The following is a 27,727-nucleotide window of genomic DNA, read 5'->3' on the forward strand; positions in this document are numbered from 1 at the left end:
TTCTTGAGGTTACTAAGTAGTATATGAAACTAATCAGTCAGCAAGTCCACCTGGAAGGAAAAGAAAATCTCAACTATTAATGTGCCTTCACATTTTGATTTTGTCTAAAAAAATGTAGTGAGTCAGAAAACCCACAAGCCAGCCAACAATAAGTCCTTCACATATATACCAGAGTTTATAGAAATAACATGTCAGCTTTGGGCTATGTGCTCCTTTGTTTAAAATCTTCTATTTGGTTATGGCTTGTATAGGCTCAAGCCTGATTTCTTTAAGGTGTGGCTCATCTTATCCTAATTTGTATGATAGATACAGTCCATCCTGCTTTGGAAAAGATTATGTAACTCCTTGAGAGCATTCTCTTTCCCTAGCCCAAAGGCAGTGAACAGTTTCCTTGTTCAGGATTGCTTAACTTTCCACTTAAGCTTTTTCTTTTTAAATTAATACAAACTTCTACACTTTCAAAATATGAAACATATTACAACTACGTATAGGCTCTTCCATACTTAAGTCCAGTGCTTGGGCAAGTTAATGGAGTGAACAGAATACGAGCAAAGAGGAACTGAGGTAGAAAAACAAGAATGTGTGAAAGCAGCAGGAAGCTCAGCCAACTCGGAATCAGGGTGAACAGCTCGAGTCCTGTTGCTGCTGATTGGGGTTGGCTCTTGGGCAACTTAGTAAGATCATGGCTGCTTGGGTTCTCCATAGCTGAAAAGTTCTGTCTCCATCGAGGGAGGAAAATGTACCTTTCAACTCAAAATTCAATATTTATTTTTAAATATAGCTATTTTCCCCAACTGCTAAAGATTTTCAACAGATATGAAGCCAGAGCTTAGTTTTAGAAACCTGTGGACATTCAAACCTGATTCTTTTATTCCCTGTGACTATGGTTATGTCATTTTACATGTCAAAAAAGTTTATCTAGAATTGTCATTTCTTATTTTTGAGGTTTTTTTTGGTGAGAATTATCCCCTCACTTAAATGGTTTTTTATTTAAACATCTGTGCATTCTGTATGAAATTGTAGTCTTTCTGGGATAACATGGTGAGATATATGGTGGTAATCCATACACAGAAAAATAAAAGCCTTCCCCCCCCCACCCCGAAAAAAAAAAAAAACAAAACCCTTAGGTAAAGTATTTCTCTCTCTTCAACTGTTTCATTAGCCCTGGCTGTGACAGGCTAGCCAGAGTAATTCAACAGCCACAAGTGGTTTCTCCCCCAGAGTGCTGGTTCAAACTCTGAATGAGACCGGCCTGTTGACTAGAAACCTAATACCTCAATCCAGGCCTACTTTCCTAGAACAATCTTCACTTAGTAGCAGGTCCTAGACAGAACTATTAGATATACATCTGGGTCCCGTCCCTGTAGGAAAGGGTTTTCCCTGCAGTCTTGCCTGTAGTCAGAAGCAGCCTGTTGACTAATGATAGCTTTTAAATGAATTTATAGAAAATTCTCGGAAATAGGCTCTATAAGCTTGATGAGAGGGATAATGCTTTTAAAGGAATGGCATGAAGGGGAATATTTAAATAAAAAGGCACTGAGATTCTGACAACAGAAACCATAATTCTGCATAAGCGTTCCGAGAATGAAAAGTCAGCCACTCTTCAGGTCAGAGTCAGTGTGGATTTTGCCAGTTGTTCAATCCAGACATACGAACACCAGGGCTACCCAGCCAGCATCAGTGCCTAGGAAAGGACCTCCAAGAAACTCTTAACTGCCACAGTCAGAATCGACACTAGACATTGCTGCTGGGAGAGAAGGGCCGCTCCTCTTCAAATGAACCGGCAGACCTTTCTGATCACCTGCTGGGGGCCACATGCCGGAGCAGGGTGTCCAAAGGTGAGCAAATACATGCCATCTATGAAGTGTTTACTGTGGGTTATGAAATCCTAGAAACTTAGGAGGTAAATACCAGCACCATTTACAAACGCAGGCCCCAAGAGGTTGAATAACTTGCCCAGGGTCATGTGGTTGACAAACAGTGGAGTTCCAACTCCAACCTGATCCAAAGTCCGCATTCTTTGATGTGTACACCAATTGTACCCAGTCACTTAAGCAAAATCCTTGATGATGTCATGCCCAGGCTAGCTTAAGGAGAATGCACACCTGCTTCCCAGGCCCTTCAAACTCTTAGGAGTTTCTCTTCCCCTCGGCTTCCTCCCCACCACCCTTGTTTGTGAATATGGGGCACCTCATGCCCTCAAGCAGCCCCCTGCGGTTGCCTACCTTGAAGTGTCCTAACTGAGCCTCGAGCCCAGAGCAGTGTTTCTCCTTATGCCCTCAAGGTTTACTCCGAGGCTGGCTCCCCACCCCTACTAGCACATACATTTGCTCTGACCCTATAGAGCAACCGCTACAAAAGAGGTCAATGTGTCCCACTTTCCTGAGAACGCACCCTCACACAACCCCTAGAGTCTCATTCTTTTGGCCAAAGAAAGACTCCTCTAATGGTGGAATGTAGCCCATGGCAACTAGTGACAGGAGGATCCCCGGCAGGGGCTTTTCCTGGGTGCTCAGACCATGGTCCTGCCCCAGGTGGTTCTGTCCACAGACTTCCCCGGGCCCGCTGCCTAGCGTGAGCACCCGTTCCAGCCTACCTCGCCTTCACGGTGCCGCCAGCTGCTCCTCTCCATCTCCTGCCACTCCCGGAGGGGCCGCCTGCTGCTGCCCCGCTGTGCTGACCTCATTCCCCACATTTGCTTTCTGTCCTTCTGGGGCCTCGCTGGACCTTTCCAACCCCCTTCCAGCTCCACACTTTATAGTTTCCAGAACATACTGAATTTCTCCTAACCTAGCCCATGCCCATGATTTCCTCTCCTAGAATGTTCTCCAGTCCCCAGTCCCTGTTAAGCTGGGAAATTCTTACTGGTTCACCAAAAATCAACTCAAATAGATACCCTCTTCAGGGAAATCTTCCATTCTTCTCTCTCCTTCCCTCTGAGTTAAGGGCCTTATGTCCTGGCACCTACTGCTGGGCCTCTGGAGAGAGGGCCCTGGCTCAGACCTCTCCTGGCCCAGCATAGTGCTTGGTGTTTGGCAGAGCTTGCTTATATGAATAGGTAAGTGGGTGAATAAACAGGTTATTTTTAATTTAAAAAAAATGTTTAAAATGTGTCTCAGGTTTCATCTAATCCAGAGTTGCACAGTGCCATGGGCAGTCAGGAATCTGCCTCCTTTGCACCTCAAACCTGGGATCATTTCCTGATTCCCATCCCACCCTGGCTACAGGCAAGAGCTTCCCCCCACCGAGAGAGAGGGTCTTGCTCTGTTGCCCAGGCTCAAGCAATCCTCCCACCTCAGCCTCTCAAGTAGCTCAGACTACAGGCAGCACTGCCATGCCCGGCTAATTATTCTTTTTTCTTTTTTGTAGACACAGGGGCTCACTTTGTTGCCCAGGCTGGTCTCGAATGCCTGGCTTCAAGCCATCTTCCATCCTTGGCCTTCCAAAGTGCTATGATTACAGCTCTGAGCCACCGTGCCTCGGCAAGAGCTTTCATTTGAAGCAAAATATATACTCAATCCAAAAGCAAAAGTTTAGAGAAAATTAAAGTCAGATGGATCCTTACTAATCATTTTGTCCAAACTCCTCATCCTGGACAAGGAAAATGAGGTCCAGAGAAGAGGGGCCAGCAAACTTTCCAACAGAACAGGAGAAAACGCTGGGTTTGTGGGTTATAAAAGGACAGCCCTGCCCTTTGGGAAGTTACTGTCTAGCGAGGAAGATGGAGTGAACCAGGATCAGGCCCCGCCTTAAGAACAAATCGGAAAGTGCAAGTAGGCTCAGGCCATCCAAACCAGGCTACGACTAACCCCTGGCCAAACACCAGGCAGCTCCCAATATAAAACAATCCCCCAATTCCTCCATGAGAAGATCCTAAGAAAAGTTTTTGGACAACTTAACTGTGTAAGCTTTACAGATGTTGATTAAATAGATGTCTGCCTATCATCCATATTTTAAATAAGATGATGTGGAACAATGCAGAAATAGAGAATTGATTTTTTTCACTCATACTTTATGAAGATAGTTCCATGCAACTTTTTTTTTTTTTTTTTTTTTTTGAGACAGAGTCTCGCCCTGTCCCCCAGGCTGGAGTGCAGTGGTGGGATCTCGGCTCACTGCAAGCTCCGCCTCCCGGGTTCAGGCCATTCTCCTGCTTCAGCCTCCCGAGTAGATGGGACTACAGGTGCCTGCCACCGCGCCCAGCTAATTTTTTGTATTTTTAGTAGAGACGGGGTTTCACCGTGGTCTTGATCTCCTGACCTCGTGATCCGCCCGCCTCAGCCTCCCAAAGTGCTGGGATTACAGGCGTGAGCCACCACACCCGGCGCTCCACGCAACTCTTCACCAGCAATTGGACACTGAGGTCCTTCCTCGTCATTACCAGATCCCCTCTGTGAATCATCGGCACAGGTTTTGGGAGCTGGTTCCTAACATTTCCATCTAGTTGTGTGAGAAACAGCAGACAATGCTGTCATGGAAAACAGGATTCAAGCCTTAAGTACCCACTTTTATCTTAAGATATTTTCCCCCCATCCCAATAATGTAACCTGTTACCATTTTGCTTTTTAAAATGGTCTTTAAAAAACTTTATACTGAACTCTAACCTAGTTAATATTGAGATCATATCCCAGGAATAATGACTAAATCCCTGTTCTATGACCTTGTCTCCTTTTATGCCAGTTCCTTCTTGTAATCTCCATGTGACTCTCAAAATTAAAAATTAACATTGGATGAGGTCATTTTGGTGAATGGGTCTTTCGCAAACAGAACTTTTGCATTTAAATAATGAAGAGAGGCCAGGCACAGAGGCTTACGCCTGTAATTCCAGCACTTTCGGAGGCCGAGGTGGGCAGATCACTTGAGGTCAGGAATTTGAGACCAGCCTGGCCAACATGGTGAAACCCCGTCTCTACTAAAAATACAAGAATTAGCCTGGCGTGGTGGTGCGGCACCTGTAATCCCAGCTACTCGGGTGCCTGAGGCAGGAGAATCACTTGAACCCGGGAGGCAGAGGCTGCAGTGAGCCAAGATCATGCTACTGCACTCTGGCCTGGGTGACAGAGTGAGAATCTGTCTCAGAAAAATAATAAATAAATAGGAAGAGAGAAACTGTGATATGAGAAACTTTGTAAGTACTTTACTAAAGCACTCCCTCTTTTTTGGGGAAAGATTTTTCAGAAAACATTTTATGTTCAGGCAAAAAGCTGTGCTCATCAGGATGCCTTCCTAGAAGAAAAGCATCTTCTGTAAAATTTTGTCATGCAGGCATGAGCTGGTGACGAGGAGAGCCAGCAGTGTGCACAAACCGTTTTCAAATCAATGTTGCCTCAGTTCTCTGGGTCAGACTAAACTATAATTCTTATTGTTACAATGAGACTTATATTTCAGGACTGGCCAGAAGAATTTTTGTTGACCCCTCTGAGCAACATCCAGATATTCCCTGCCCTCTTTCCAGCCCTTTGCCAAAGGTGTGACTTCAAGTAAGGAGGACCCCTCAGTCCTCATATCTCCATCAGCCCCAGCAGGGACACAGATGGATTTATCTACAACCCATGCTCAAGTGCTCGTGGGGAGGTAATCTTACACTTTTTCTGCTCCCAGGACAGAAATGAATGCCCAAGGTGGCACCTAATCATACACCTCTGACCTTAATTGAGGCAGGTTCAAAAGAGATGTCTAATCACCACCTTGTTTTTGAGACACAGTCTCAGGCTGTGGCCCAGGCTGGAGTGCAGTGATGCGCTCTTAGGTAACTGCAACCTCGAATTCGTGGGCTGAAGCAATCAATCCTCCTGCCTCAGTCCCCCAAGCAACTGGGACTACAGATGTGTGCCACCAGACCTGGCTAATTTTTTTAAAAAATTTTGTAGAGACGGAGTCTACGTTGCCCAGGCTAGCCTCAACATCCTGGCCTCAAGTGATGCTCCTGCCTTGGCCTCCCAAAGTGCTGAGATTACGGTTGTGAGCCATTGTGCCAATCCAACCACAACATTTTCACTACATTTAAGGCAACATCAAACAGGTTTCTGTCTTCTCCGATAGAGTCAGGTGCGAATGTAAGCCAGCCCCATTTCCAAACAAGGAGGCTTTCTTTGTGCAGATAGTTTTGCAGGTGTCAGATTTTCTACTGATTCCATGGTAAACGAAAGGTCACAATCTGGTGATGTCAAAGGGCCTCCCGTAGCAGAGAGAAGAGTAAGAAACACAATGGGTGAGATAAGAGAGGTACCCAGGGCACACAGTCATGGGAGGCACTTGGTGCCCTTGCCTGACCCCAAAAGTGAGCACCTCCTTCTGCTGTGAGCCCTAGAGTCGCCCCAGTCCAGGCCTGCTTGGTGATGATGTCGCCAGCTGGGGAGCTGGGCTTCCCGCCATTCATCCCATGAGATGGGGACTATTCTAGTTCTGAAATGTCTTGTCTTTGAGATTACTGTAGCACCTACTTGAGGAATGGACAAGAGAGGGTAAGCCCGAGACAGGACACTACTCAGGGGCACTTTCCTCATCGAGGTGAAGTCTGAAGGGGGCTGAGGCCGGGAGGAAAATAGGACAGCAGAGCCAGCTCGGGAGCAGCGCGGCCAGACGTGGCGACTGGTTAGCTGGAGGCTCCAAGGAAAGAGAGGGGCACTGAGCCTGTGAGGTGTAGGAAGGGTGGCTGCTTCCAAGCCTGGGAACACCATGTCCAAGGAGAAGCGTCCTGCGGAGGGTGAGGGAGGCCTGAGGCTTCAGAAACCAGGTGGCACCTCCCCTCCGGAGGAGGCCTGTGCGTTGCTTGCAGGGGCTCATGCAGTGTCCATGCCACGACTGTGGCTGTGTCTATGAAAGGTGGGGAGGGAGGGTTTCTAGATAGTGGGACTGGCCTGGGACCCTAACAGTGGCATCTCCAGGCAAGCACTGAAGGCAAAGAGCTGAGAAATAGCTCATTTCCTGTTTTTGGACAATTCTAGACAATCCCCTGCCCGGCTTCTCCTCCTTGCCTCCTCCTTTATTTCAGCATCGCCGCCTGGCCCCTGCCGTGAGGTTCTGGGGTCCTTCAGCCTGGGCAGACCCCTTCTTGTTTGTGGACAGTCTCAGGAAGGAGACCCTGAGAGGGGACTGGAAAATAGGGGCCTCTTGCCCTACGCACTCACAGCCAGGCTCATACCTCCCCAGAGTCCACCCCTCTCCTGGCCCCACACAGAAATGAAAACCCACACAAAGCCACCCTTCAGAAACAGCCTGGGCTTTTCTCACCTCAGTTACCTCATCTGTAATGACGACAACAAGCCCCGCTGTTACTCACCCCGCACTAACTATGTGCCAAGCACTATGCGCAGCAAACAGTGGTAGAACGAAGTGGTAGAATCATTGCTTCATTTCACCGCCCCAATTGTTGTGGTGATACAATTTCACCCATTTTACAGATAAAGCAACTGAGGCTTAGAGAGGTTGAGGAACTCGTGGAAGGCAACAGAGGAGCAGGAAGCAAAGCTGGGGCTTAAAATTTGGTCGGACCCCAGTGCTCCTGCTTCAAACGACTACATTCCACCTTCAAAATAGGGGCGCACTGGGCTGGGTGCGGTGGCTCATGCCTGTAATACCAGCACTTTGGGAGGCTGAGGCGGGCAGATCACCTGAGGTCAGGAGTTTGAGACCAGCCTGACCAACACGGAAAAACCCAGTCTCTACTAAAAATACAAAATGAGCCAGGCCTGGTGGCGCATGCCTGTAATCCCAGCTACTCGGGAGGCTGAAGCAGGAGAATCACTTGAACCTGGGAGGCGGACGTTGTGGTGAGCCGAGATTGTGCCACTGCACTCCAGCCTAGGCAACAAGAGCAAAACTCTGTCTCAAAACAAACAAACAAACAAACAACAAACAAAAAAAACAACTAGGGGAGCACCCACTCCAGAGCCGGCCAGGCTGGGATTAAACAAGATAGTCTTTAAAAAACACACAGGACAGTACCTGGCGCGTGTTATGTAAATACGTGCTCTGCATTTTGTATTGCCAAATCTGGCAACAGGATCTGCCCCCATCTCCACCAGCTTCCCTGGGCTTTGCTTTCCACTGCGGGCACCTGCAGTTATCTTTCCACAGCTTCCCTCAGGCTACCGGAGCCTGACTCCTGGCCTCCAAGCACACAGTCAAATGTGCCTGGAGGTTTCATACCCTGTGGGGATGGCTGTTAGTAGACTGATCTGCTTAGGAGTGTGACAGCCCAGTCCCCTTGCCTGGGGAGGACACGCGCTGAGGACAGAGTCACTTACCTCCAGCATCATCTGGGGATGAGACTGGCGCTGCCCTGCAGGGTCCTGCCTGAAATCCCACCCTGCCCTGGCGTCTTCTCCTCCTCTCAAGCCTCCCTCACTCGCTCACCAGTTTCTCTTGGGAATGTGCCCTGGATGAATTAGTTACACCTGGATGTTTGTCTCAGGATTTGCTTTGGGGGGACTTAACCGAAGATTCCATTCCTAACCCCATCCCTGTACAAATACAGCATTAAGAATTGGGACACTTTGGGCGTGGTCCAGTATCTGCGGTGACAGTGTTCACAGGAGGGTCCAGGTGATGGTTGGACACAGAACCACCCAAAGCGTCAGACTCACTCACCAGACCTCAGTTTAGCAAACTCCAGAAAGGCCCATCAGGATTACCTGTTAATGCTTCACATTTAACACCCAGTCTGGGACCAGCTCTACTGGGAAGTATGGACGAGGGGAAACCATGGCTGGGTCCTGTCAGCCTGCAGGTGACTTCCTGCCTCTCCACCCACAGCCCAAGCTGACCCCAACCCCATGCCCTCCACCTGGGACCACCCTGCTTCCAAGTAAGTAGCCAGTTCCCTGAGTGGCCTCCACGGTGGTCTCCAATTAGACGCCAGCAGGGCATTTGTATTACAACACTCAGCCAGATATTCTATCCACCTGGCAACAGAGAGGCAGGCTCCCAGGCCAGTGAGTTTTTTGGGACCTGCAAAAACATGCTTGACCTGAAGAAAACAATTGACGGCAAATAACCAAGAAAAGAAAATGACAAAATTGAAGAATATTTAATTAAGTGGGTTCATTAGTGATATGATTTGGTTGTGTCCCCACCCAAACCTCATCTCGAATTATATTCTCATAATTCCCACGTGTTGTGGGAGGGACTTAGTGGGAGATAATTGAATCATGGGGGCAATTCCCCCAAACTGTTCTCGTGGTAATGAATAAGTCTCACGAGATCTGATGGTGTTTTTTTGTTTTTGTTTTTGTTTGTTTTTTTGCGATGGAGTTTCACTCTTGTTACCCAGGCTGGAATGCAATGGCGTGATCTCAGCTCACCGCAACCTCCACCTCCCAGGTTCAAGTGATTCTCCTGCCTCAGCCTCCTGAGTAGGTGGGAATACAGGCACGTGCCACCACGCCGGGCTAGTTTTGTATTTTTAGTAGAGACGGGGTTTCTCCATGTTGATCAGGTTGGTCTTGAACTCCCGACCTCAGGTGATCTGCCCGTCTCGGCCTCCCAAAGTGCTGGGATTACAGGCAGGAGCCACCATACCTGGCCGAGCTGATGGTTTTATAAGGGGTTTCCCCTTTCACTTGCTTCTCCTTCTCTCTTGCCTGTGCCATGTAAGACATGCCTTTTGCCTTCCACCATGATTGTGAAGCTTCCCCAGCCATATGGAACTGTGAGTCCATTAACCTCTTTCCTTTATTAATTACCCAGTCTTGAGTATGTCTTTATTAGAAGTGTGAGAACAGACTAATACAATTAGCTTTATTATTTTAGAATTTATAAATGTTATCACACTCGTAAACATGCCGTGAGTTAAGTTAGCTTCCCGCCTGTTAAGTTAGCTAAGCCCTGACTCTGACATGGGACTTAGCCTGAGGCATTAAGATGCTCTTACAGGGATGGTGTCCATCTGGAAGCCCTGTCAGTCCACTCTGCTGTCGGCAGCACAATGACGGGTCACCCATGCTCAGTCACCTAGGCTGGAGTGCAGGCCTCAGGGGTACTGTCCTGAGCTCCTTCACTCAGGGCTCTCCCAGGCAAGGAGGTCAGGAGGACTCGAAGGATGATATTCAGGACTCCTGGGGTTTTCATTTTGTTTTGTTTTTTGGAAGATTTTATGCCAGGCACAGTGGCTCATGCCTGTAATTTCAGCACTTGGGGAGGCTGAAGCAGCAGGATTGCTTGAGGCCAGGAGTTCAAGACCAGTCTGGTCTGAGGAACAAAGCAAGACCCCCATCTCTACAAAAAAACAAAACAATCAGCCGCGTGTGGTGGCACAATCCCAGCTATGTGGGAGGCTGAAGTGGGAGGATTCCTTGAGCCCAGGAGATGGAGGCTACAGTGAGCCATGATCCCACCACTGCACTCCGACCTGGGCAACAAAGTTAGACCATGTTTCTAAGAAAAAAAGATTTTTTTTAAATTTCTTGTTTTATATTTTTGGTGGGGAAGGGGTAGTGAGGGGATAAGGATCTAGAAAAGAGTGAAAATTCTGATATATGATGGGAAAACATTGCTTTGGGTTCAAGAGAAGATGCCTTTGGACAGAGCATTCTCCCTTTGTTTAAAGTAAGGTGTTCTCTGGAACCAGCCCCTGAGAAGTCACGAAATCGTCAGTTTAGGAGGCTGCTGTCTTACCATCAGGAAGGAAATCAGCATCCTGCATGCCTGTCATTTTTCCTGGAACTCATATTTTTTCCTGAAGGACAACAAAGTCTGGCTGATAAAACGTCTTGGGAGGTATTTGACATCCAGAATCCTTAGCATTTGTTGACTTACAGGGAAAAGTGCAATTTTGTTTCTAAGTAAATACATATTATTTCTTTCAAAAGGCCAACTGGAAGTGTTTTGTGTCCTGTGGCTTGTTTCCTATGAAGGAAGGTTTGAAATCAAGCCCCTGGGAGATGTGTGAGGTGCACATATGCAGTCGTGGTTTTGACTAAACCAGCACCCTAGGCTTTTCACTAACTGGGGTGTACGTACCTTCCTGGACCCCTGAGCCCTGCACAAACTCCAGCACTTGCTAATCCTTAAGAATTCTGAATTCAGATGGAAGTTCATTTGGACCTTATTATTATCGGACTTCCCCTTATTCGCCCTTCCACGGGCCTGCGCTTGTGGTTCTGATGGGCCAAGGCCAGGACAGCCCCTGGTTCTACCCCCAGAGCCTGCCCCTCCTGCTCCCTCAGGATCTTGTCCCTGCAGAGCAAGGCCTGTGGGAATCCAGCTGGGCCAGGGACCTGGGGTGTCGAACTCTAGGGGCACTGTTGGTGAGCCCTCTGGGCCATGGATCTAGGGCTAGGTTTTCTGGGCCCTAGATCCTTTGGCCTTATAGCTTTGACAACAATAAGATGAGATTTTGATGGGTTTCTGGGCTCAGTTCCCATCAAGCTCCCATTGGGTTCTGATCTCACATAAGACTATATGGCCACAGTCCTCTATGGGCCAGGAACTCCTAAGAGGACAAACCTGGCATCTCAGGAGAAAGTCCCCACACGGAGACGGAGGCTTTAGTTAGGGCCTTCATGCTGTGCAACCCAGGCCTTGCACACAGCGAGTGTGACTGCAGAACTGAGAGACGCAACACCGCTGGCTCCACAGATGGAGGAAGGAGCCGCAAGCCAAGGAATAAAGGCACCGCCTAGGAGCTGGAGGAGGCAAGGAAGACTCTTCCCTATGGCCTCCAGAGAGGACCACAGCCCTGCCAGCACCTGGACTGTAGCCCAGTGTGACTTCCAACCTGCAGAACTGTGAAATCATCAATTCCTGTTGTTTAAGGCATTGAGCTTATCGAAATGTGTTATAGCGGCAAGAGGACACGAATCCTTGCTAAGTCTGTGGACTCTTTGAAAGTGTAACTCATGAGCCAATAACTTATTTTTATTTTGATACGAGTCTCGCTTTGCCCCGAGGGCGGGTGGGGGTGGGGGAGGGGGAAGGAGGGGTGGGAGGAGGCACCCATGTGGTACCTTATTCCAGCAGTCATGGGACATCCACTCTTCCAGCAGACCTGCTTTTGCCCTGCCCAGGTCCTCAGGATGCTACACTGTCATGGGGCTTCCTGCTTCTGTAGCCATCGTAAACCCTTCTGAAGCTCAGCGTCCCTGGGGGCTTCTGTCTTCTTGTCACCAGGGCTGTGAACATGGACATGGTGCCCCTCCCCATCCCTGCACCTGCCGTCAGCATTTCTCTTAGAACTCACTGGCTCTAAAACCAGTCTCAAGAGCTCTGCAGGCACCCAGGGGAGAGGGCAATGGTCTACATGTCTCACCAAAAAGAAGTCCCCTTGGAGTCTCCACTCCTCTTGATCTCCCCAATCCCTTGGTCATCTTACTCACCAGAGGTAGAAAAGCACAAGGAAATTCAAAGGGCTGGGCTCCAACCCCCCCCCACTTCCCGCTTAGAGCCTCAGAGAGCCTCCGTCAAGTCATCTAGCCTCTCTGAGCACAGCCTCCTCATCTGCCACTGGCCAGAGCTACCCACTCACAATGCGGTTGTGAGGCTTACTGGGTACTGCGTGCCACACCTTGAGCACAGCACCAGGCGTTAAATGCCAGTAAATGGTTCTTCATAAGCTTAGTGATGAACAGGGGTCTCTGCGGGTGGATCTCGCCCTGCCCCAGGGCTTCTCCTAGACCCATGGTGGATATTTGTCATATACTTAGGTACTTACCAGTCTGTTCTGGTGTCCGTATTCCTTGTCCCAAAATTGGTCTCAAGGGCTTGCTTTCTACACCCCTTTTTTTTTTAATCTGGCAGTCCCCCGAACCAGAATGGGTTCAGAGTGACTCCCTGCTTTCTACACCTCTAGAAAGTTCTAGCGGTGCAATTCTTTCACTACCAAAAACGGAAACAAGTTCAGCTGCCTGGAGAAGCTGCCAGACGGGCTGTGGACCACGTTCCCTTTAAACCATGCCCTGCGCTGTGACAAGAGTCTGTGGGCAGCCAGAGGGAGAGGAAGATCCAGGGGGCTCTTTCTTTCTTTAATGGAAGTGATCCAAGTGTGTTTAGAAGCTGAAGGGAGGGAATGGCTAAAGAAAAACAAATTGAAAGTACAGGAGAGGCCATGGTGGGGTGGGCGGGAGACAGAGGAAACAGCAGGCACCTGCCACTCCGAGATTTCCTGGGAGCCTGAACAGGAACAGGTCAGGGAGCTGTAGCTGTGGCGTAGACCCGGAGGCAGCTCCAGGAGCGGGAAGGAGTCTGGAATAGGAAGACAATGAGAGCCCGGGCGTGGGCCTCGGATCCTCCACAGGAAATGCAGGCAGGAGTCATTTCCTGCAGCAAAGAGTGTAATGAGCTGTCGAGTCCTGGTCAACTGGAGCCCTTTCCCACAGCCACCAGGCTCCCCTGATCGCTCACATATTTACATTGTGGAGCCTCAGTTTAGATAGCTGAGTAGGTAAAACTTTTTTTGTTTTGTTTTTGTTTTTGTTTTTTGAGACGGAGTCTTGCTCTGTCACCCAGGCTGGAGTGCAGTGGCGCAATCTCGGCTCACTGCAAGCTCCGCCTCCCGGGTTCACGCCATTCTCCTGCCTCAGCCTTTCCGAGTAGCTGGGACTACAGGCGCCCGCCACCACACCCGGCTAATTTTTTGTATTTTTAGTAGAGACGGGGTTTCACCGTGGTGTCAATCTCCTGACCTCGTGATCCGTCCGCCTCAGCCTCCCAAAGTGCTGGGATTACAAACGTGAGCCACCGCGCCTGGCCTGAGTAGGTAAAACTTTAAGACAGGGTCTTACTCTGTTGCCCAGGCTGGAGTGCAGAGGCACGATCTTGGCTCACTGCAATCTCTGCCTCCCGGGTTCAAGTGATTGTCCTGCCTTAGCCTCCCAAGTAGCTGAGATTACAGGCACGCACCACCATGCCTGGCTAATTTTTGTATTTTTTGTAGAGACAGGGTTTCACCATGTTGCACAGGCTGGTCTCAAACTCCTGACCTCAAGTGATCTGCTCACCTCGGCCTCCCAAAGTGCTGGGATTAAAGGCGTGAGTCACTGCACCTGGCTGAGTAGGTAAAACTTTAATATAGAAGTATAGTATTACATGAAAATAGTACAGAAGTATAGCATTACATGAAAATGGTATTATGGCTTTTTTGTATGAAAGGCCCAAATACAAAAGCATTTTAAAAGCTGTTCCTATTACCATAACCATGTTTTCATACTCAATAACAGACTTCTCATGCACATGCATCACAGATTGCATCCGTAGGTGTCCATGTGTGGAAAAGACCACATACCCAGTCTTCAGAGATGGCTGCCTTGGGGCCACAGATTCAGTCTTCCTAGTCGGAAAACTCTGCATGTCCTTTCTAATTTGCATAGACCACAGGACACCTTTCTCGCATTTTAGTCCACACTTATATTGAAGTTGGGTAGGAAGAGAGAATTCTATTCCTAAAAATGAAATGCATAGTACAAGTATCTCACTTCCCCTGAACAGCCACAAAAGTATTGCTGACAGCAGGTTTTGCCCTCTCGTGGAGTTCTGCCCCTCCCCTGCCCCTCGCCTCTCCCCAGCCCTTTTCATCAGCACACGGCAAGCGTCTTGGGCAGGACAGCCCTGCATAGAGCTCTGTGTCGAGGGCTATTGTGGCCTGGGGACTCTTCCAGCATGGATTGGAGCTGTTTGTGCTTCAGAGCAAACTCTCTCGCCACTGACCCCAGTGTCCAAAGGGAATGAGGACTGCTGTCATCCTTAGTCACACTCCACTCTTCAGGAGCCCCCCTCCAGAGTGCAAGACACTGACCACACTACACATTTTGATTACAAGTAGGCTTGTCAATAATCAACATTTACGTAAAAACAATTAACAAAATATACCAGTGTGAAATTTCTTTTTCAAATGCCCTACAAAAACAAGTATTTTAAATAGTCAACCAAATGGCAAAGTCCACCTGCTATGCTAAGGGCCTACTAAGTCCCTCTTATTTCTAGCAACTCAGCTGGTCTCTCAATGTCCCCAGGAGCATGGAGGCAGAGAACATTCTATAATGTCAACACAGGGACATGGCAACAATAAAAAAAGTTTAGCTTCACAAGGATTAAAGCAACACAAATAACTATAAAGTTTCATTAACTATTCCTGATAAATTGACAAAATCAAGCTCACAGTGGTAGACAGCTGATTCTCAGTGGAAAAGGACAAAGGATCCGTCAGACATGTCTGGTGATACTGTAAATTAGCATAACCTTTGATGGGACACAGTCACGCAAAATGTGACAACCGTAAAATTCTAACCCAGCAATTCCACTTTTGAAAACAGCCCCAAAGAGACAGGACAGGTAAGAAAAGATAAATGTTTATTGCATTGCACTCTATACTAGGAGGACCTTTGAACGAATCCTATCAACCAAGTGATGCCTTAGCAAACCACACCATGCAGGCACGCCATGGGGTTCTTCATGGATGTTCAAAATGCTTTGCTCATGCATGAATTTTTATATATGAAATAATTGAAAGTAAAGGGAGAACATAATGTATTCAGTATGATTTGCAATTAGCTGAAAAATGTGTACAGGTGCACACAGATCATGTTAGGAGTTAATCATGACAAATAACTGCTATTTAAAACTCTTGGGATTACTGTTGTAAAGTTGAATTTAAAACAAAAATTTTTTTTTTTTTTGAGATGGAGTCTCGCTCCGTCGCCCAGGCTGGAGTGCAGTAGCGAGATCTCGGCTCACTGCAAGCTCCGCCTCCCGAGTTCACGCCATTCTCCTGCCTCAGCCTCCAAAGTAGCTGGGACTACAGGCGCCCGCCACCACACCCGGCTAATTTTTTTGTATTTTTAGTAGAGACGGGGTTTCACCGTGTTAGCCAGGATGGTCTCCATCTCCTGACCTCATGATCCGCCCGTCTCGGCCTCCCAAAGTGCTGGGATTACAGGCTTGAGCCACTGCGCCCGGCCTAAAACAAATTTTAAATTAGAAAAAAGAGGGGACACCTAGAAGTGGTGAGTCTCACCCATGTGAACGCTGTGTGTGGATCTAGAAGGCAGAGGGTATTTCAGGCCACGACTTCTCAGCCTCAGCACTGCTGACATTTTCTGCCAGATAATTCTTTGTTGTGAGGGCTCTTCTGCGCATTATAAGATAATTTCCAGCATTGCCGGCCTCTACCCACTAGATGCCAGTAGCACCTTCCCAGTCGTGACAATCAAAAATATCTCCAGGCATCACCAAATGTCTGAGGTTTGGAGGCTGGGGGTCAAAATCACTCCCGTTGAAAAACCACTGGTGTAAGCCACCAATTCTCGACCTTAGCTATGGGAAGGGGACAGGAATTTAGGAGGGCTGGTGGGGAACCATTGTGTGTGCGCCCTTCAAAGAGGGCAGTCCTTATTTGGTGGGAAATTCAGAATGACACATCCTGATTTCTTTTTAATTTGCAGCTAATTCAAAGTTGAAATATAGTGGCAGTCTGAGTTTCACATCTGTGGGTTACAGTAGGCGTCCACAATTTTTTTCTGCAAAAGAACAGAGGAAATGTTTTCTGCTTTGTGGGAAAAACTCTCTGTTGAAATTACTCAACTCTGCCTTCGTAGGGGCAAACCGCCATAGGGAATAGGTCAACAGTGGGCATGGCTGTGTTCCAATTACACTTTGTCAACACTACGTGAATTTCTTGGACTTTTCTTGTCACAAAATGTTATTCTTTTTGTTTTCAACCATTAAATAGGTCATTATAGCTTTTAGTTCATGAACCTACAAAAACAGGGCCTGGATTTGGCCCGTGGGCCACTGCCGCGGCAGGGTGCCTGCTGCAGCGGGAGTAACTAGGGGCATGCTGGAAACTGGGACAGAATCAGACTGGGGTGGACTGGCCAGCACAGGCTTTCCTCGCACACAGAGCATCAGCAGAGTAGCCGGAGGGATCCATACTGCGGGCCTCTCCTTTTTCATCTCTCCCCATCTCCTGCCTCCTCCAGACCCTTGCGTGGTGTTTTCACACCGCTGCCTCCCAAGACACCAGAAGGAACTTGTGGTCTTTTTATTTAAGCCACAGATTGGTTTCTCTGCCATTCTTTTAAAATTTTCTGCTCTTACTGTTAAAGAAAGGCCACTAACCTAGCTGTCTGCATGGATCCCAGGGACTCAGAAAACTGGTTTATCCATTTTTAACGACCTTGCTAAAACACAAGTCTTCCTGTTTGTGTCCTCACAATGTCTCTGACAGTAAACAGGGAAAACACAGATGGCCTTCTCCAGCCACAGAGGCAGTCCCAGGTGCCCAGAGCGGGGACAGTTGGTGACTCGATCCAGGAGAGGAAGTCACCAGCGCTCTGAGCTCTGAGGCTCACATCCTGTGAATCTGCTCAGGAGAGCTAAGGTGTGGCCCACCAGTGCGTTTTGGGGACTCACAGAAACAGCTCCTCCACCTAGAGAGAAACAGAGCCACCATCTTCCCACCCCTCAAAGGTAATAAAACCATGGAAAATGATCAAAGGAGGCTGATGGAAGGGGAGAAAGGAATGAAAAGAAACAAGAAAAAAATAGCACGTGTTAAAAGATGAGAAGCTCTGGCAGTGGGGAAAAACAAAGCAGAAGATAGGGGCAAGAGGAGAGAAAGGAAAGAAGAAATGAAACAGGAAGGGCTGGGTGGGGATTTGCAAATTGTCCAGCGGAAGACGCTTCTGGCTTTGATGAGGAAGGAGCAGGGGCCAGAGGGCAACATCCTTATCTCTGGAATCCACTCACAGGAGCCATTGGGGATCCATTTTCTCTCCCATCAAATTCTTAGATTTTAGGTTCAAAAGCTTCATCTACATCCAGGTGTGAGACAGACAAGTTTGGGAGAACTCATTCCAGGCTCTCTCTCACCCACCTCCCACAGAATTTGAGAAAATTCCCCCAAACTACAGGTGGGCAGGAGGGTTGAAAGAACAGCTGTGGGGGTACCTGTGCCCTCCACCCATCCTTGGGTCAAGACAGGAGGCAAAGCTAGAATCTCCCCATATGTTCATGAATCTGAAGGTGGGGTTGCCAAAGGCCCCATCTGGAACTCTGGGGACCGTGGGCTTACAGAAGAGCCACACCACAGAAGGGGTGGAGAGCAGGGAGAGCAGACATCAGGGGCAGCATGAGAATCGGATGCATCTCTTTTGTTTGGTCCCTTCCTACACCTGGACTTGAGTGCAGGACAAAGGGACAGGGGCATTGCCCTAGAGTCCTGTTCCCCAGTGCGCTGCCTCGGGCCTCCCTCATTCCTTGGTGTACCAGAAGTCACTGTTCCGTAAACCAGGAGTACCGAGTCCTGGGTGGGTGGTGGGGGGTGGTGGCTGCAGCCACTGGAGATGTTAATGAGGACAGAGCTTTGAGACAGCAGCCACACCTTCCTGTGCCCACAGTAACGAGGCAGCAATTGGCTAAGGTAAGTGGTAGGTGACCCAACAGGGACAGGAGGGACCATAGTAAACACACGAGGCCAGAGACAAAACCACGGCCGGACAAATACATAACCCAGAGGATGCCACTGAGTGACCAACTCTGCCCCACGGATGCTGTGCCATTGAACATCCTCGGCACTCAGAGCCAGTCTCAGGCAGGACAGGCGAGGGCAAAACCCCAAATGTGACTGAGTCACAAACCCAAGGCAACTCAGAAATCATCATACTGCGCTGAGGTTACTTTGAAGTGTCAGGTCTCAGGCTAGCAATTAATTTTAGTTTTAGGAAAGTAAAGTGATCTTTTGCACACCTGAGTGGGTGGCTTGCAAAGTTCACACCTGCAATCCTAGTACTGATTCCTCAAACTCTCCTAGAAAAAATACCATCAGCCTTCCTGGCTGGCAAGTGCTGGATTCACTGCACCTTGGGCCACTCACTCATTTCCTCGCCTGCCCTGATCTCACCAGGCTCCTAGTGGCCTCCCACAAAGGTCAAGGGAGTCACAGCTGACTCTGTCACTATAGTTACAGGAGGAGCCTAGTACCATCTCAGTGCTGAGGCCAGCAATCCACACTTTCATGTCACAAGGTCTGTGCTCGGCTAGAGAAAAGGAGCAGAAGTCCTCCTGTTGGGGCTGCAAAGTTGCTAAGCATTGCATGTTCCAGGCCCTGCCCTGCTGCTTCTGGGAAGAGGCCTTTTAAGGATATGCTCAGTAAACATTCCTGGGCTCTGAGCCAGGATGAGGGGCCAGCGTCCCTATATGACAACCACTGCAATGTCAGGTGCCTTTCTGCTCCCAGGCTGGGTGCTGAATAGAAGGGCAGCAGCAGCTGGGAAGTGGCCCCCTGGAGACTGGACAGCGCTGTGCCCGGCAGCGTACATTCCCCAGGGCCCTCCCCATTCCTTGATTTTTTAGTAGTCAATGCACTCTAAATTGGGGGTGAGGATTCTCAGGTGCAGTGTTGCTACAGTCACTTGAGATCTAAGAGGATGTGAGGAGCCTCAGGCAACCCCTTAGGAAGGTCCACTCCACCTGCAGCCCCAGCTGTGGGGAGAGAGGAAGGCTTCAGGGCTACCTCGTAGGGGAAGCCCAAAGCCCAGGCTCCCACCAGACCACCCAAGAACCAACAAAACAACTGTCTTCTGGCAGCAGGGAAAGGCCTTCTGGAACTCTGAGGCTTAGCCCCAGCAAAGGCTGGGACCGTGACCCAATTCCCGGGAGGCCAGATATGTCCACCTTGGGGGTCCTTTGGGCTCAGAACCTGGGCCCTTCCTCCAAAGTCAATCTGTCAGGAGGCCTCGGTGAGAGCTTGGTATCTAAACAAAAGAAAAGAGATTGCTTTTCCTTTACAAAACTCGGGCTTATCACCATCCCTTCTTCCCAGTACAAGGTCACATCTGTGCCGACCAAGTTCAACTGGCAGCTCAGGGGCAGGGGAGACTTTAACCCAGGCAGGATGTGGCGGGGCCAAGCAAGCGCTGCATGCCGAGTCTTGATATCTTCTCTGGCAAGAGTCATCCACACTGAGGCCCCATGGGTCTCATGCTATGGTCGCATTTAGACGTCTCCCTTGGTGTGCTCTGGAAGTTTTTCAGACACAAGAAATTCCCTGGTTGTCACTGAATTTTTCAAATATGGATTTGGGGCTCCTTCCTCACACAGATGATCTGGTACTAAACTTTGACCAGAAAAGAGAAGCTGCTCTTTGGCTTCCAGGCAGGTCCCCTCTGGCATCCTCAAACGTAGGTATTGGGATTTTCTGGGCAGAATCTCAGGTGAAACTGGGAGCGTCTCAAAACTTTTCCCCAGGGGACAGTCAGGCCTGAAGGGGTAGGTCACGTACTCATTCTTTTCCCCTCCTAAATTGTTTTCCTGACCCATTCTGGCTTCATCTGTGAAGATTTCTTGCAGAACATTCCCAAAGTTCACCACCAACTTGTCAATCACCAACTTGTCACTGGGGGTGGAATATGGTTTTAAGATCCTGTTTCCTGTGTTCACGGAGTCATCAGACTCCTTCAGGTTTAGCTTATCCTGGAAAAGAAAAAGGGTCATCCCAAGTGGTCATTTAGGAGTCACATATGACATAGCCAAAAACTCGTTAGGCTTGGGACAGCAAATGCCCACCTCCAGAACAGCCCCCACCTTCCTCCCAGGCCCAGAAGTGGTGGCCAACCCTCTCTGCATGCCCTTCCACAGAGCTTGGAAGGAGTGGCACATTTCCTGAGAAACAGTGCCCTGGATTCAAACAATTTTTAAAATTTATTTATATATATGTATATAATTTTTTTTTTTTTTAGACAGGGTCTCACTCCCGTTGCCCAGGCTGGAGTGCAGTACCATGATCACCACTCACTGCAGCCTCAACTTCTCAGCCTCGGGTAATTCTCCCCGCTCAGCCTCCTGAGTAGCTAGGGCTACAGACGCATACCACCACACCTGGCTAATTTTTTTTATTTTTTGTGGAGATGGGGTTTTGTCATGTTACCCAGGCTGGTCTTGAACTCCTGAGCTCAAGCAGTCCACCTGCTTTGGCCTCCCAAAATGCTGGGATTATAGGCATGAGCCGCCGCACCCAGCCAATTCAAACAATTTCTTCGGCTAGAGTGTACAAGGCTATTTTCCACACAATCCCATGCTCACAAAACCCAGTTAAGAGGGAAGCACCAAAATTAGAACTCTTAGTGATGGAAAAACCACATCATAGAGACAGACTTGTTCAACCTCACCAGAAAATCAGAGGTGGCCTCATGGCAGGGACAGTGACTTTGTCATTTGTATCCCTAGGGCCTAGCCCAGCACCTGGCATGTAGTGAGTGATTAATAAGTGCTGGTTCTAGAGGCCCAACCTACAGATTATTCAAAAACCATGTTAGTTATCAGAGAGCACTGCCTATGAATCCATTTACTCTCTAAATGACATTCAATAAGCAGGAAAGTAAATGGGGGTATAAATCAGTCCAGTATACCGGACTGATAAGAGGAGGAAATAGAAAGAAAGCCCATTATAACAAAATGCCCATGCTCAAAAAAGACTTCTGAATGGGAACAAGGACTAATATTTAAAATGTGTGCATCAAGGAAAAACTGGAAACAGCCTTTCAGTAATAAGGATTTAAAGGTTATATTTGACTGGGCTTGTTTCTACGTAAGCAAGAAATTAAACTTTAAAATTTCCCTAACAGTTTTCCACTTAAAAATTTATGCAAATGGAGGGTTTCTAGTTAAGGAATACTCACTAGAAAACCCCAATGCCAGTTAAATAAAGCCTGACTCTGACGTCCCCAACCTGAGAAAAGCAACCTGAGGCAGCCTCAGACTGCCATGCCCATCGACATTCCCTGGTGATATTTAGGCAGTCTTTAGATTAATGTGCTCCTGGCTGCTTTGTAAATGGCTTCAAATCCTATAGCCAGGCCTCCTCTCTCTCTAATTAGCTCATCAGGTCAGGAAGGGTAGGGCCAGTGTGTTTATTCTGCAGCATCCTTTATGGGACCAGTTCCACCTGGGAACGCACTGGGTCCTCATGAGCCTGGTGAAGCCCTTTCCCCTTGTCAAAGCATGAGGTCAAAGCCATTCCAGGAAGGCTGATTCCATCTGCCCTGCCTGCCATTCCCTGAGACTTTTCAACTCAAGTTCTCTTGATGTGAACCTCAAAAAAAGCTCAGCCTAGGACGCTTGCCCCTCTCCATTCACCTTGTCTACCTCCCACGACAATGATTTCCTTAATAAAAACAGGAGAGTTTACCTTGAAATCATTTCCACGCCATGTGGCTATACTACTCTCAGCAGGGTTGGGAACGCTGGGCCAACACAGGCGAGTCAATTTGCTAATGAGAGAGAAAATGTTAAGACGGGAAGTGAAGCCAAGAGGCATTAGCACCATATGGCTGAGTGAAAAGAGTGAGGCTGTGCTAAAGGGAATTGTAAGGTTCCCTCCTAAATAAGGGCATGTCCGCCTGACAGAACCTGGGAAAGTGGAGTTGTTTTGCAGTGTGTGTTGGGGGGTGACATTGCAAGTTCTCTGTGGGATGTGATCAAAGGAGATTCTCCTCATACAAAGCTTATCTTCCCCTCTCCCATCTCGGCATCTCCATACCTGGTCCCGATGCTGTAAATTGCACCATCACAGAGTCATTCCTTTGAGGCTTATCCTCTGGGAAGGACAATATTTATAAACCTTATAAGCTACCCACACTTTCCTGCAATGGTTCTCGAAGTGTGGTCCCAACTAGCAGCATCGGGATCACCTGGGAACTTGTTAGAAATGCAAATTTTGGGGCTTTACCCTAGAACCACTGAATCAGAAGCTTTGGGGGTGAGGCCTGATTCTGATGCATGCTAAGATCAAAATGATTACTTAAGTGCATAATGTACAAGAATCTATGCTGGTGGCTTGGTTATTACCTACAGTTGGTAACTGAGGTTGATATTAGCTTGACCATTAACTAAGTGCAGCTGCTTGACAGAGATGACTCACAACTGTCTAATTTGGAGAGACAGCTCAAGCAGGGAAGGACCATTAGGGTGCCATAAGGCTCACTGCAGAGAGAAAGTGTAAGGCCCTGAAGACATGCTTTCTTCCCCACAGTGCCCAGGGCAAGCGGGGTAAAGGCCCCTGCAGCCAGACCCTCAACACTGCACCACAAGCAAGCAATAAGCTTGCACTCACAGACGACTGGCCAGCACTCCAACACCGTGGAAACACTGCTCCCTGCTCTGCCTGAGATAGAGGCTTGCAACAAGGCCTCTTGCTGCAGCCAGGGGCCCCACTAGACACTGAGAGAAAGGGCCTGCTCTCCAACTCCAGTCTCAGATGGCAAATGGAGCAGACAGAGCCTGTGGGGCAGCTGGCACTCTCCTGGCCTCAAAAAGGCTTAGACCTGGGCACGGAGCTCTGGGAAACGAAAGTGCTCTTGCTTGGTCAGAATTCTGATGAGCCACTGAGCGTGGCCTTTAATAACCTCAATAAATAAGCACCAAGTTAATAAATGAATGAACACCCCTTAATGGTAGAGTGCCCTACCCTAGGAAGCACCTATGATGACTTCAACCCCTTTTTGTCCCTGATTTTTAAGGCACCCACTGTTGTCTGCAGACTCACTTGGGTTTTTTGAGACCATATGCCACTGTCAGGATAATGAGAATAAGAAGGCCTCCACCAATCAGAGAAGTTATAAGGATAATCTCAAAGCCACCTTTGAAAAAGAAAGAACAAAAGTCAGTAGTGAGTTCCTCACCTTCTTGACAAAAATCAATGATTAACTTTTTCTTCTAGTAGCTTCAGCAACACAATTTCTTATTAGTTTTCTTTCAATTAAATTCAATTTCTTTCCACTAAAAAGACCCCAGGTCAGGAGTTTGAGACCGGCCTGGCCAACATAGTGAAACCCCGTCTCTACTAAAGATACAAAAAATTAGCCGGGTGTGATAGCGTGCACCTGTAATCCCAGCTACTCAGGAGGCTGAGGCAGAAGAATCGCTTGAACCTGGGAGGCGGAGGTTGCAGTGAGCGCTGATCATGCCATTGCACTCCAGCCTGGGCGACAGGGCTAAACTTGATCTCAAAAACGAAAACAAAAACAAAAAACAGAATTTTATTCCTCCCCATCTAGGTGTCTTCCTGGCAGCATTCATTCCAACAGCATTCATTCAGTGAATATTTATTGAGCACTTACTTTTTAATTTTTAAAAATATTTTTTTGAGATGGGTCTCGCTCTGTCGCCCAGGCTGGAGTGCACTGGCATGATCATAGCTCACTGTAGCCTCGAACTCCTGGGCTCAAGCAACCTCCTGCCTCAGCCTCCCAAGTACTTAGGACTTACAGGTGCAAGCCATCACGCCCAGCTAATTTTTAGATTTTTTTTTTTTTTTTGAGATGGAATCTCGCTCTGTCGCCCAGGCTGGAGTGCAGTGGTGCATCTCGGCTCACTGCAACCTCCGCCTCCTGGGTTCAAGTGATTCTCCTGCCCCAGCCACCCTGGTAGCTGGGATTATAGGCGCCTGCCACCAAGCCCAGCTAATTTTTGTATTTTAGGTAGAGACTGGGTTTCACCATGTTGGCCAGGCTGGTCTTGAACTCCTGGCCTTGAGTGATCCTCCTGCCTTGGCCTCCCAAAGTGCTGGAGTTACAGGCATGAGCCACTGCATCCAGACAGCAACTTTAGCTAAGGTGTCCAAGGCAGGAGTGAAATTCAAGCTGATCTTAATAGTGTGAAGGATCCAGCCACGCAAAAACATGGAGAAAAGCATTCCAGGCAAAAGAAACAGTGGATAAGGTAAGGAAGATAAACAGAGGCATAAAGCAGCAGGAAAAATGAGGTCAGTAAGGGACAGATGATGAAAGACCTTGAAAGTTATAGGAAGGAGTTTAGATTTTCTTTAAAATATAATAAAAGTCACTGGTGACTTTTAAGCAGAGAATTCAGGGTTTGAAACTCTGGCTGCTGTGTGGAAAATGGATTATAGAGGATCAAAAATGGAAGCAGGGTGATTTATAATCTATAGACCAGGGTAGGAAACTTCTAGGTTCCAGGGCTTGATCTTGCCTTCATTTAACCCTTGGAGAAAACTCTTTGAGCTGATGAAATTTGTGCCCAGTGTTGCAAAAATTCAATATAGCTTTAAAAGATTTTAAACAGCATATCAAAAAGAGTTCCTAGAAGGCAATGTTAGTCCATCAAAACAGAATATGTTTTCTCTGTAAAAAAAAGTCATACTCACATTTTCCAGAGTCATAAAGCAATTTTATTCTTGAAAAATGTGATGCATAAGAGGCTTTCAAGAATATTTCAAGCAATTTTTAGCTTGCCTCAGTTATTGCAAAAACTTGGCAGTGTTCCTTCATTTTTAATCTAAAAAGTTGTTCATTCTTTAAGACAGTTTCAGTACGTACTTAAAAATCAAATCTCTGTCACTCAAGGACTTAGCAAAATGAACATATTTCTGTTTCTCCCATCCTCCTTCCTTCTTTCTGCTTCATCTCCCTCCTCATTCCATCTGCCTGCCTCTAAATCTCCCTTAACCAGCCATCGTATGAAGCCACATTATATTTTACATTATTTGTTGTCTCTAGTAAATTTTTCTTGCTATTTTTTAATGTAAAAGTGGATAAGTTAAATATATCATATGTCTTTTTGCTCAAAAATAAACCTCCACAAATGATGAGGTTAAGCCCCTTCCTATGGGTCAGTAGTCCTGAGTTAACCCAAGGTTTTCCCTTGAAGGCCCTGTTGTACAGTAATATGGTTTGGCTGTGTCCCCACCCAAATCTCATTTTGAATTGTAGCTCCCATAATTCCTACGTGTTGTGGGAGGGACCCAGTGGGAGATAATTGAATCATGGGGGCAAATTCCCCCATACTGTTCTCATAGTAGTGAATAAATCTCATGAGATCCGACGGTTTTATAGGGGGAAACCCCTTTGACTTGGTCCTCATTCTCTTGTCTGCCATCATGTAAGATGTGCATTTCGCCTTCCACCATGACTGTGAGGCTTCCCCAGCCACGTGGAACTGTGAGTCCATTAAACTTCTTTTTCTTTATGAATTACCCAGTCTCAGGTATGTCTTTATCAGCAGCATGAAAACAGACTAATACATACCGTAACCTATAACATGCAGAAAGTGGTGACTGTGAACGGGGAGACAGCCTTGAGATGGGAGCTGGTTTGGTGCTAAGACTGAAGTTGGCATTAATTTGCCACCTCCTCCTCCAGATGATTTGTGGCTGCCCATGAGAAACGACCAAAATGACCAGCGTTTCCAAATTTGGCTCTCAACTCGCCTGCTCTCTCCCTCCCGTCTCCTCACCTATATGCTTTCCAGGAAGGTTGGTGAGCCAGAGAGCAGGGCGGCTCTTTTCACTAGGCACTGCCCTTTCATTTGGCTTCCTCCAGCTTCTGGCAGATGTCATTTCTCTCTGATGTAAGGTAAATATGAGGGAGAGGTACCTAAGGCTTGAAGGAAATACTCACTGAATGACAATGTCTTGAAATTTATGCTGGTCCCGTTGGTTCCCCCAGCACTGGTGCTGGCCATGACCTGAACAGTGTAAGAGGTCTTTCGTTGCAGGGACTCCAGGCTGTACTGCAAGATGCTGGAATTGACTGTCTTGGCTAAAGGAAAAATACAGAGGTCAAACACCACAGCCAAACCAGACTGAAAATTGTGTCCCAGTAGCACCAAAATAAGAGCATTGGAACCTGTGCTTCCAAGCTCAGCTGTCTCATATTCTGACCCCTATTCATGTCCTGCTTAAATATCAAGATGGATCAAGGACCTCAATATAAGTGCTAGAACTATAAAAACTCTTAGAAGACAGCATAGGATAAATCTTCACGACCTTGAATTTCACAATGGTTTCTTAGATATGACACCAAAAGCACAAGCCGCAAAAGAAAAAAATAGATTAAGCTGGACTTCACTAAAATTCAAAGTTTTTGTGCATCAAAAGATAATATCGAGAATGAAAAGATAATCCATAGAATGGGAGAAAATATTTATAAATCATATATCTGATAAATAACATATCCAGAATATAAAAAGAACTCTTATAAATTCAATAACGAAAAGACAACCCAATTTAAACATAAGATAAAAGATTAAAAAGACACTTCTCCAAAGAAGATATACAAATGGGCTGGCTGGGCACAGTGTCTCACGCCTGTCATCCCAGCACTTCAGGAGGCCAGGGCAAGCAGATCACCTGAGGTCAGGAGTTCGAGACCAGCCTGACCAACATGGAGAAACTCCATCTCTACTAAAAATACAAAATTAGCTGGACGTGGTGGCACATGCCTGCAATCCCAGCTACTTGGGAGGCTGAGGCAGGAGAATTGCTTGAACCTGGGAGGTGGAGGTTGCAGACGAGATCATGCCATTGCACTCCAGTCTGGGTAACAAGAGCAAAACTCCATCTCAAAAAAAAAAAAAAAAAAAAAAAAAAAGAAGATATACAAATGGGCAAAAACTACATGAAAAGATGCCCAACATTATTAGTCGGTAGGGAAATGCAAGTCAATGAGACAACCACTACATACCTACCAGGAAAGCCATATAATTTTTTTTAATGAAAAATCACACATATTGACAAGGATGCAGGGAAATGAAAACCCTCAAACATTGCTAGTAAGAAATGTATAGTGTGGAGTAGTCACTGTGGAAAACAGTTTGGTGGCTCCTCAGTAAGTTAAACTAGAGTTACCATATGATCCAGCAATTCAACTTCTAGGTATACGCCCAAAAGAACGAAAAGCACAAACTCAAACACATATTTGTACACAGCAGCATATGTTCGTAGCAGACATCTGTTCATAGCAGCCCTATTCACAGTAGCCTAAAGGTTGAAACAACC

At 47.4% G+C, this 27,727-nt stretch overlaps 1 protein-coding gene across 10 annotated transcripts in view; it reads right to left on the reverse strand.

The window, feature by feature from the left end:
• Positions 1–19,622: 19,622 nt before the first annotated feature.
• The window catches only part of IL31RA (interleukin 31 receptor A), a 111,512-nt gene continuing 103,407 nt past the window's right edge, over positions 19,623–27,727 (reverse strand). For 5 of the 10 annotated variants that reach the window (XM_055251653.2, XM_055251655.2, XM_063622647.1 and 2 more), the window contains 4 exons: positions 26,349–26,489; positions 23,477–23,570; positions 22,121–22,202; positions 19,624–20,406 (listed from right to left, as the gene is read on the reverse strand). In XM_055251653.2, coding sequence (XP_055107628.2) covers positions 19,930–20,406; positions 22,121–22,202; positions 23,477–23,570; positions 26,349–26,489 — 794 coding nt within the window. In that variant the 3' untranslated portion in view covers positions 19,624–19,929. Of the gene's footprint in view, positions 20,407–22,120; positions 22,203–23,476; positions 23,571–26,348; positions 26,490–27,727 lie in introns of all 10 variants that reach the window. The other 5 variants (XM_063622644.1, XM_063622645.1, XM_063622646.1 and 2 more) reach the window with 2 other exon arrangements.

Source organism: Symphalangus syndactylus, chromosome 18, assembly GCF_028878055.3.
Source record: "Symphalangus syndactylus isolate Jambi chromosome 18, NHGRI_mSymSyn1-v2.1_pri, whole genome shotgun sequence".
Taxonomy (NCBI): domain Eukaryota; kingdom Metazoa; phylum Chordata; class Mammalia; order Primates; family Hylobatidae; genus Symphalangus; species Symphalangus syndactylus.